At 36.1% G+C, this 10,989-nt stretch overlaps 1 protein-coding gene across 1 annotated transcript; it reads right to left on the bottom strand.

Moving 5' to 3' along the window:
• Positions 1-575: 575 nt before the first annotated feature.
• Positions 576-1,383, bottom strand: LOC126581959 (transcription factor MYB114-like). Its single transcript, XM_050245905.1, has 2 exons — positions 1,139-1,383; positions 576-812 (listed from the first exon to the last, which is right to left on the bottom strand). Exons 1-2 carry the CDS (start codon positions 1,266-1,268, stop codon positions 676-678), a joined length of 267 nt encoding a protein of 88 aa, XP_050101862.1. The 5' UTR covers positions 1,269-1,383; the 3' UTR covers positions 576-675.
• Between the last annotated feature and the right edge of the window lie 9,606 nt (positions 1,384-10,989).

Raw genomic sequence — 10,989 nt, forward strand, 5'->3', positions numbered from 1 at the left:
CTTTCTAATCTTATCACTTTGAGGAGATAGGAATGAATAAGTTTTCTTCATAAGTAACTCATATTTTACCTCAAAGTTGAAGGTATATTCTTATTCATAGGGGTTGAAGTAGGGATTAGACTTGAAGAAAAGTTCTCCCTTCTAATACACTTTTTGTGGAGACTTTGAATGGATAAAGTTTCATCTATTCTAATCCAAGCTTCTATACCAAATGAGGCCGAATACAAAATCTTAAAGGTTTGTTGAGTCGAGTAGGGATTAAAAGCATGAAAATGACTTTACTTAACAAAAATCATTAAGAAATATTTATCTTCCATAAGAAGCATTATTTGAGTCGAACGTAATATTAGAGCATGAGTTCAATTAATTGGTAATATGAGGAGTATTTCAATCACTTGTAAGTAAATGCAAGGTTTCTCTTCTCATCAATTTGGGACTCATCTCCAATACACCCCCTTATGTATGGTGAATTTTCAAGTCAAATACGTGGACAACACAAACAGGATAACGTGGAACACGTGTGACAGTTGGGCTTCACACGTACTTTGATACCATAAAAAAAAGTTGAAGTTCCATTGTAAAACTAATAGGTAGTATAAAAACTAGCCCAATTTACTTCTCATGCAAGGTCCTTAATAAGGACGATAGGAATTGAAAGAGACATTTATTTATTTATTAGTACCTGTTTCCTAAAAGCTTGTGAAGTCTAACTATAAGATCTACTTCATCCTCTGTAAAGTCTCCTCTCTTGATATTTGGCTTCAGATAGTTCAACCATCTTAGTCTGCAGCTCTTCCTGCACCTGTTTAAGCCTGAATACATAATTCAAAGTTCATACAACATCTTTCTACTTGAACAATTATGTGAGGGACTAAGTCTCTCGGCATGGCCCTCTTCACATATGCAGAGGTCACTTTAGCCATATATGTAAACAACATATATTATGTGAGGTGAGAGCAGGTATGACCGTTAGACAGTTAGCATGTTCTAAAGTATTTAATAAAAATTAGAACATTCAACTTCTTGATACCAATTAGCAAAAGGTCTTACATTGTATGATTGTAACACTAATGAAATGCTTTACCGGCAATACACATATCCATCTTTCATAGTTAAATATACACATTAACATATATACCCGCTTTGTAAGGAACTTGGTGCCACTTTCCTTCCCCAAGAGTCTCTATGCACCGCCTGAGAAGATCATCTTCCTCTCGAGTCCAGGCACCTTTTCTCATCACACTCAAGTTAACGTTATATCCCTCCATCTCTTATCTGCTAGCTAGCATCAAAGCTTAGCTTATCTTTTGCCTGCGAGCCACTTCAAAGACTCCAGAAAGCTACCTAGCTACCATTATGTATAAATAGAGTGTCTGCCATAACGTTAAAGCCATGGATACGATCGAACTAACTAAATCTTATACGGCCACTGACGTGCATGTCTGGATATCCACAGAAGCAAAAAGTGACAAGTTTAAAACATTTAACAGTTGGTAGCTACCAGTCTAACCTTTGAAATATATGCATATACACACACGTACATTATATGTATAACACAGAAAAGCTAACATTTATGTATGAGACCTACCACATCTTGGAGTAAAACTTAAATTTTAGATTCTAAACTTACCCCAGCTTGTTCCAACCCTTGGGCTAAATATGAGTTTTAACCCAAACCCTTTTTTGGGGAAAATTCAATCCATAATTCTCCCCTCAGTTAGTGGGCTAGTCCAAATTTAAATATAACGGCTAAAAGAATAAAAAAGCAAATTCTTCATGTGTTTCATATTCTTTCATAATGTTACACAAGTTTCATAGTGTCAGTTTAGTGATTGTTCAATATTTATTGGAATCTAAATATTTTTAAGTTACAATGTTCTTTAAATTAAATTAGGATAATATATATATATATATATATATATTAAAAGTTATTTTAAGAAAAACAATTATCCTAAATTCATTGTTTAATAAACTCAGGCTCAAATTTAACCCATAAGACTATCTCCAACCCTTAGGTTAAAACTTAAAATTTTTAGCCCAAAAAATTTAGGTTTTAACCCAGAAACAACTTTTTTGTTTCAATCCTTAGGGGTAAAATTTTAGCCTAGATTATTAAAGAATGAATTTAGGCTAATTTTTTTTCTTAAAATAACTTTTTTAAAAAGAAAAAAAATTATGTAGACTATCCTAATTTAATTTTATGAACATTTTAACCTAAAAATATTTAGATTCCGACAAATATTGAAAAATCACTAACCGACACCATGAAACTTGTGTAACACTATGAAAAAAATATGAAACACATAAAAGAATTTCTTTTTAATAGCCGTTGGATTTAAATTTAGACCGTTAGATAATTTTTTACCATTGGATTTCATCAAATTAGATCTTAACCGTTGGATTCAATAAATTTATAAATATAAAACTAAAAAAATATACATATATGGTGGGCCAGCCCCTCTAACCCTAAGGGAAATCCTGGGCTAAATTTGGCCCAGAAATGAGTTTCGAGTTTTAACTCATATTTGCCCTAAGGGTTGGAGCAAGCTGGGGTAAGTTTAGAACCTAAAATTTGAGTTTTACTCCAAGGATTGGAGTAGGTTTAAGGGTTAGAGTAGAAAAACGGTTTCTAATTAAAAATTTTAGGTTTTAACCTAAAGGTTGGAGATGGTTTGACAAAAAGAAAATTTAAAATTTGAGTTTTACTCCAAGGATGATTGGAGTGGGTCTAAGGGTTAGAGTAGAAAAACGGTTTTTGGATAAAAAAATTTAGGTTTTAACCTAAGGGTTGGAGATGGTTTGACAAAGAGAAGGCAATTTTCTAGGCATAAAATTATATAGCTATAATATAAAATTTTGTAGCTGTAATATAATAATTAGACGTTATTACATTACAATATTTGACGAAAGTTGGGATTCCAACATAAAACTAATTGGCAATATGGGGATTAGGCCAACTTACTTATAAAGTCATGTAAGGTCCCTCCTCCCATCAATGTTGGATTCATTTTCTACACGTTCCCTCACATGTGACGAATTTTCAAGTCTAAGAAGTGGACAACACAAAATGGGTGACGTGGAATGCATGTAGTCGGCGACTTCAGACTAAGACAACATGCTCTGATATGATGAATGTGACAACCCGTTCCAAATTTTATATTTTTATTAATTTTAAAAGCGTGAATTTATGAAAATGCCCTTAGAGGCGAGGGTCTTGACTTCTGTTGACCAACACATAGCGAGGTGTATGAATTAATCCATTAGTGTTTTCTTGAAGTGCTCGACATTACGGAACTGTAAACCCGAGAATTACTTTTGGTTTGGTCACTATTTATATATTTATATATATATATATATATATTTTTTTTTTTTTTCTAATGTATATATTTTATTTATCATTTAGTGATATATAAAAAAATAAAAAAGGGAAAAAGAGGAAGAAAAAAAAAGGAAGAAGGGGGAATGGGAGAGGGAAGACAGATGGGCTGCTGCCCAATCGCAGGAGAGGGAAGACAAATGGGCTGCTGAGGAATTGACCAACCAGTGAGAAGGGAAAGGAGGGAAAGTAGGGAAGGGGAAAAAGAGAGAAGGAAACAGGGTCTCCTCTTTGACCCGTGTAACTCGGTCCGAGATACCAAGATCCGACGCCAATTCTGGCGTTTTTCTGGCGAGTTGGACATCGCCACCTCTTTCACTCGACTCAGTGACTCTCCTTCTTCCAATTTCAGCTTAAAATACTAGGGAATTGGTTTTGATTTAGTGTAACCCGCACCGGTGGGTGCGATGGGTCCGTGTCTTCAATTCCCCAATTCTGAAACAATTCCATCAAATTACTATCACCAATAGACTCCCTTGAAGCTCAGGAACAAAGCCCAAACAAGTTTGGGGGCGTCAGAGTTGCTATGAAGCTGAATTGAGGACACCAAAAACTAGGGTTTTCGATGGGTTTGAGCAAAATTGGGGCTCTTCTAGGCCAAATTGGAATTGGCCACATGTATAAAATTTACTTTACTCATTGAGATCTTCATTTCTGTAGATTTTGATAATTTTTTGAAATAGTTGGATTTTCCGGCTAGTCGGGGCGGCCAACCGCCAACCGCCACCCGCGGCGGCGCGTGGCCAGGGGACCGTCGATGTTATTCTTAGGCTAAATTAGATGTCTTGAGTTCATTTTTGGTGATTTTATATCGTAGGTTGATCGTTTGGACCTAAATTCATTAAGATACGTTACTTGGTAAATATGTGAATCAACGATCCGACCGTTAGATCGTTACCAAACTTTAATACATTATAGTACATAATATTTAAGGAAGATAGAAACTTACGGATCTGGAATCCGATGTACGGATCTTTCCGAATTGGATTTGTAAGTTCATAAAATGAAATGTTGACCGCCACTTGGTTTTTGGCAATTGGCGGAGATCCGACTGTTGGATCGTAATGAAATTTTACGATATTGTTCTAAAAGCATAATGTGTATCTTTGGAATTAACAGATTGGAAATTCGTAATGCGGATCTTCCGGATCAAATCTTAGGGGTGTGTTTTATTTAAATTATGTATTTTTATCGGTCAGAACTCTGGAATGTGATTTGATAATTGGTCATAGGCGACAATGGTTCATGACGTCTCGATATGTGTGCTAGGGAGTCGTAGCGCGGATCTCAGGTGAGTGGGTATTTTCCATTCTATCGTGTATTATATATATATGATTGACAATTCCATAAATGTTTATGAATTGATTATTGCTTATGATTACTGTGAATGCTTTGAAATACTATTGTGAACTACGAATGACTTGATCCCTATTTAGGGTACGTAGGCAGTCTAACGAGACGTTAGATGCAGTCATACAAGAAGTGAAACTAAATAATTGAGGTAATAGTCTTGTTAGGGAATTGAGTAATGTGAGGGACATTGGTGGAAAGTGTGAGAGTTAACCTTACTACTTGGGGCTTAATTGTTGGTCATAAATCAATGTGTGAAGAATCAAGAATTTGAAGTAAGGAAACGTAAGTAATGATAGTTAAATAAACTATCCGAAAATAAATAGTTCGAGAGCAGGACGTTACAACTTATACATTTTATGCCATATTATATATATATATATATATATATATATATATATATATATATATGGATGTATATAATTGATAATGCTATGACATGTTTGAGTATCAGATTGCATCATGGTTTATTTATATGTATATTACCTGCACATAATTATTGTGAACGTTTGAAGTGCAAAAGTGAACGTAGGACACCCAGGTAAGTTCAGGTAAGTTTATGGTATTAGTTGAAATTATGGAGTTATGGCATGACTACATGCATGTTTTAAGCAACTCCGACATTGTCGTACGGGTTGCCCATGAGTCGTATATGTTATATTGAGATACATTGAGAGCTCATAAACCTGCACCCCTATGTTAGTGCTCTCGTTCATGGCCAGGGCACAGGCCTTCACGTGATGTTCACCTCCCGCACCTGATGCTCACCTTGGATCCAAGGTAAGTGCACATGCCTATCGTACAGACCACTATAGGTGGTTCAGACTTGTAGGTGACCCGTGATTATTCACACAGTTTTCACGTGATCGTAGCACTTGAACATATTTATTTACACCCAGTCCTGTCCTACAGACCACTTTAGGTGGTCTCGACTCGTGTGCAGGTATACTTATTGAGCTATTGATAGGTCGTACAGGTCACCAGAGGTGACTCCGACTTATGAGCTAGCATATGTGATGAATATGTGATGTGCTAGCATATAGGATGAATATGTGATGAGCTAGCATATATGATGAATATGTGATGAGCTAGCATATGTGATGAGATATGTGATAAGCTAGCATATGTGATGAAATATGTGATAAGCTAGCATATATGATGAAATATGTGATGAACTAGTACATGTGATGAGATATGGGTAAGTTGTACATGTCACTATATGTGACTCCGACTTGCGTGCTAGTATGAGTTATTAATCACATGATTATTTGATATTGCTGATGAGATGCTGTGTTATGATATGTTTATGATTTTTCTGGAAATTATACAGGTGTTGTGGCGAGGGGTTATAATGTTTTATATGATTTCTATTAAAATTGTATTTACAGGGTCACTCACCCTTGTCTTGTCTTCACCCTCCAGGTTTTATCAGTTGAGCTTTCTTATCGTCGAAGATTCGTGACGATTCTTAGTATTGGAGATTATTTCGAGGGTACAATTCTTAATTCACTCTAATGTATTTGCTTGTGCTCTAACGTCACGTGTGAAGTGAGTTCATTCCTGCTCACCAGTGCACTCTGATATTTAGGCACTCTTAGGAATAAATTTATTCACATTTTCCCACATCATCACACTTTATGGCTACGTCATATTCCAGGTGTCAGCCAGTACATCTCGATTCAGAGTCCTAGTGGACATTCCGGGTCGGGGTGTGTCAATGAAGAAAGTTGATGTTCTACCATAAAATCAATTGGCAACATGGGGAGTAGCCTAATTTACTTATAAACCCATACAAATTCTCTCATCTCATCAATGTGAGATTCACGCTCAACAATATTAATGTTCAAATAAATGGTACTGGTACTCTTTTCTTTAAAAAAATATTATTAGAAAATTCAAGACAACAACAACAACAACAAAGCCTTTTCCCACTAAGTGGGGTCGGCTATATGAATCCTAGAACGCCATTACGCTCGGTCCTGTGTCATGTCCTCCATTAAATCCAAATACTCTAAGTCTTTTCTTAGAGTTTCTTCCAAAGTTTTCCTAGGTCTTCCTCTACCCCTTCGGCCCTAAACCTCTGTCACGTAGTCGCATCTTCTAACCGGAGCGTCAGTAGGCCTTTTTTGCACATGCCCAAACCACCGTAACCGATTTTCTCTCAGCTTTCCTTCAATTTCGGCTACTCTTACTTTACCTCGGATATCCTCATTCCTAGTCTTATCCTTTCTCGTGTGCCCACACATCCAACGAAGCATCCTCATCTCTGCTACACCTATTTTATGTATGTGTTGATGCTTTACCGCCCAACATTCTGTGCCATACAGCATCGCCGGGCTTATTGCTGTCCTATAAAATTTTCCCTTGAGCTTCAGTGGCATACGGCGGTTATACAACACGCCGGATGCACTCTTCCACTTCATCCATCCAACTTGTATTCTATGGTTGAGATCTCTATCTAATTCTCCGTTCTTTTGCAAGATAGATCATAGGTAGCGAAAACAGTCTCTCTTTGGTATTTCCTAATCTCCGATCCTCACCCCTAACTCATTTTGGCCTCCATTTGCACTGAACTTGCACTCCATATATTCTGTCTTTGATCGGCTTAGGCGAAGACCTTTAGATTCCAACACTTCTCTCCAAAGGTTAAGTTTCGCATTTACCCCTTCTTGAGTTTCATCTATCAACACTATATCGTCTGTGAAAAACATACACCAAGGAATATCCTCTTGAATATGTCCTATTAACTCATCCATTACCAACGCAAAAAGGTAAGGACTTAAGGATGAGCCTTGATGTAATCCTATAGTTATGGGGAAGCTTTCGGTTTATCCTTCATGAGTTCTTGCAGCAGTCTTTGCTCCATCATACATATCCTTTATAACTTGGATATATGCTACTCGTACTCTTTTCTTCTCTAAAATCCTCCAAAGAATGTCTCTTGGGACCCTATCATACGCTTTCTCCAAATCTATAAAGACCATGTGTAAATCATTTTTCCCATCTCTATATCTTTCCATCAATCTTCGTAAGAGATAGATTGCCTTCATGGTTGAGCGTCCTGGCATGAACCCAAATTGGTTGTCCGAAACTCGTGTCTCTTGCCTCAATCTATGCTCAAGACTTATTAGCTTAATACCCCTATAGTTCATGCAATTTTGTACGTTGCCCTTATTCTTGTAGATAGGCACCAAAGTGCTATTTCACCACTCATTTGGCATCTTCTTCATTTTCAAAATCCTATTAAAAAGGTCAGTGAGCCATGCTATACCTGTCTCTCCCTAGACTTTCCACACTTCGATCGGTATATCATCTGGGCCCACTGCTTTTCTATGCTTCATCTTTTTCAAAGCTACAACCACTTCTTCTTTCCTGATTCGACGGTAAAAGGAGTAGTTTCTACACTCTTCTGAGTTACTCAACTCACTTAAAGAAGTACTCCTTTCATGTCCTTCATTGAAAAGATTATGAAAATAACCTCTTCATCTGTCTTTGTCCTCGTTCTCTGTAGCAAGAACCTTTCCATCCTCATCCTTGATGCACCTCACTTGGTTTAGGTCTCTTGTCTTCTTTTCCCTTGCTCTAGCTAATTTATAGATATCAAACTCTCCTTCTTTGGTATCTAGTCGCTTATACATATCGTCATAAGCTGCTAACTTAGCTTATCTCATAGCTTTCTTCGCCTCTTGCTTCGCTCTTCTATACCTTTCACCATTTTCATCGGTCATTTCCTTGTATAAGGCTTTACAACGTTCCTTCTTATCTTTCACCTTTGTTTGTACCTCCTCATTCCACCACCAAGATTCCTTTTGGTGTGGAGCAAAGCTCTTGGACTCTCCTAATACCTCTTTTGCTACTTTTCGGATACAACTAGCCATGTAATCCCACCTTTGGCTAGCTTCCCCCTCTCTATCCCACACGCACTGGGTGATTACTTTCTCTTTGAAAATTGCTTGTTTTTCTCCTTTTAGATTCCACCATCTAGTCCTTGGGCACTTCCAAGTCTTGTTCTTTTTTCTCTCTCTTTTGATATGTACATCCATCACCAACAAGCGATGTTGATTAGCCAAGCTCTCTCCCAGTATAACTTTGCAATCCTTACATGTTATACGATCTCTTTTCCTCATTAGTAGAAAATTCAAGACAATTATGAAATTATTATTTGAAAATTTACTATGGTTACCCTTGATTGAGCACTAATTTTCTTACGATGAAAGAAGTTTCAAGTTCAATTATTGCTCCTCTCTATAATTTGTTTAAAAAAAAAAACAAATAAAAATCTAGAACTTTTAATTTGAGTTTACACACATGCTTGCATGTAATATACGTCATGAACAATGTTAACTAACATATATACCTGATCAAGAATCAATTAGGATAATCACAATTTAAATACCATATACAATAAAAATCCTGAAAGATAAAAATTATTTTCATAAACTTGAAAGTTATTAACATTATGCTGAAAGTGCGATGAGTAGGAAAAGAAGAGATTGTGATATTCCACAGTGGGTCTTATTATTGAAAGCGAATCAATCACAACGACTGTTTACTTGAAGAAACTAACCTAATATGATGTGACACTTAAGTACGTAGTACTGCATGTCTCTTATATGTAAAGGAACATTGAATAACACTAGTAGAAATTTTGACTTTACCGACAAAATTACTTTGTCGGTAAAAGTCAAAATTTGTTGGCAAAGAGTCTTCCTCGGCAAAAAAGTGATTGTCCAAAGAGTAGATCCATGCACTGTTTAGTAATTCTCTATCCGATCATTTTCAGTTTCGATATTATACTGTAATTGTTTCGTTATTCGGGGTGAAAAATCTCGTTTGAAATTGGGATCACGATTTGCTGGATCGATCAGTAGAGTGAGTATCCTCCATTCGATTGTTTGGGACCACGATTTGCTCCATCGATCAGTAGAGTTCTTACTTTGTAATTTACTAACTTTGGCTTATCATTTTGGTCATAGCATTGCCTTTGATTTCGCGTCATACGAAGATAATTAACAAAGGAAAACTAATGAAAATGGCTTGAAAACTTTGAGTTTTAATGATAAGGACAAAATAAAGGGTAAAGTGAATAGTACCAGGATTGACTTTTTAGTGTAAAAATGTGATTTTTCGTTAAAGTGAACAGTACCGGGTGCTTTTCGTTAAAGTTCCCTAATAACAACCTCTTGCTACCTGTTCAAATATTGAAAGCAATTTAAATAAGTAAAATTTAGTGACGTCTAGTTTTTATTTGGTTAGCATCGCATCTCCTACTGTCGCATCGCATCTCTCATCTGCATCTGCATCGCAACTAGCGTCTGCATCTGAATATAGCCATGGTTGCCTTTGCTTGCTAGAGATTTTTTGAAAAGATGTAGGATTATTTCTCCTTTTATTCTCATTCTCTTTCTCTTCCTTTTCTCACATTTTGTGTTTTGTCTTATTATCTTTATAAAACATCAATATAATATATTAATATGATTTAACTGTAATCGTTCAAATAGTAGGAAAGAAAAATAAAGAGAAATTAGAAGGGAAGATTATCATTTCTCTTATATAAGAGAGAGAGAGAGAGAGAGAGAGAGAGAGAGAGAGAGAGAGAGAGAGAGAAAAACCTTTTTGGGTTTTTGTGTCATGGGGTCACGGGCTGGTAAGAAATTAAAGTAGGAAGATAGTTGTGGAAACAAGGAAACTAGGCTGTTTTTTAGCCACATCTGTGACATTAGGGAATACATTTATTTTTGAGAAGGAAACTAGGCTGTTTTTTAAATGAAAAGCAAAGCCCAAAGAAAAAAGCAAATCCAATATGATTAAAACGTGTGAGCTGAGTAAATGTTACAAAATTAACATAAAAGGTTCTAAATTTTACAAATATATTTATATTTTATAATATATATAATAAATTTACGTAGATCCATCTAGTCCATTTAGGCTCTATGAAGGCGCTAGGCCTTATCTCACTGTTCGACTAGCACCCAGCGCCTAGCGTCTTTTAGAATCTTGTATAGTATTACAAAAGTAGCTAGCTAGCTAAGTTTTAACTTTAGTTGGTAGGGCGAAGACGGTCAATATTTAGGCTTTACTAAAAAGCTTTAGGAGATGGAAGAATGTAGTAGGGCATGAATAAATCCGTTAGACAAGGTTTTGGCGCCTAGAAGAAAATTGTAATTAATCAGGACATTAAAGTAATTGTCGTGTGATGAAGCTTAGGCTAAGTGGATATATATAGTGTTTGAAATTTGTTCAATAAGTTAGTTGGATTAGTA

The sequence above is a fragment of the Malus sylvestris genome, chromosome 9, assembly GCF_916048215.2.
Source record: "Malus sylvestris chromosome 9, drMalSylv7.2, whole genome shotgun sequence".
In the NCBI taxonomy this organism is placed as follows: domain Eukaryota; kingdom Viridiplantae; phylum Streptophyta; class Magnoliopsida; order Rosales; family Rosaceae; genus Malus; species Malus sylvestris.

Excerpts from the sequence above, each read along its gene's own strand:
- LOC126581959 (XM_050245905.1), bottom strand. The coding sequence starts at position 1,268 with ATGGAGGGATATAACGTTAACTTGAGTGTGATGAGAAAAGGTGCCTGG. Across the intron at positions 813-1,138 it reads CCAAGTTCCTTACAAAGCGG|GCTTAAACAGGTGCAGGAAG; the intron begins GTATATATGTTA and ends TTATGTATTCAG.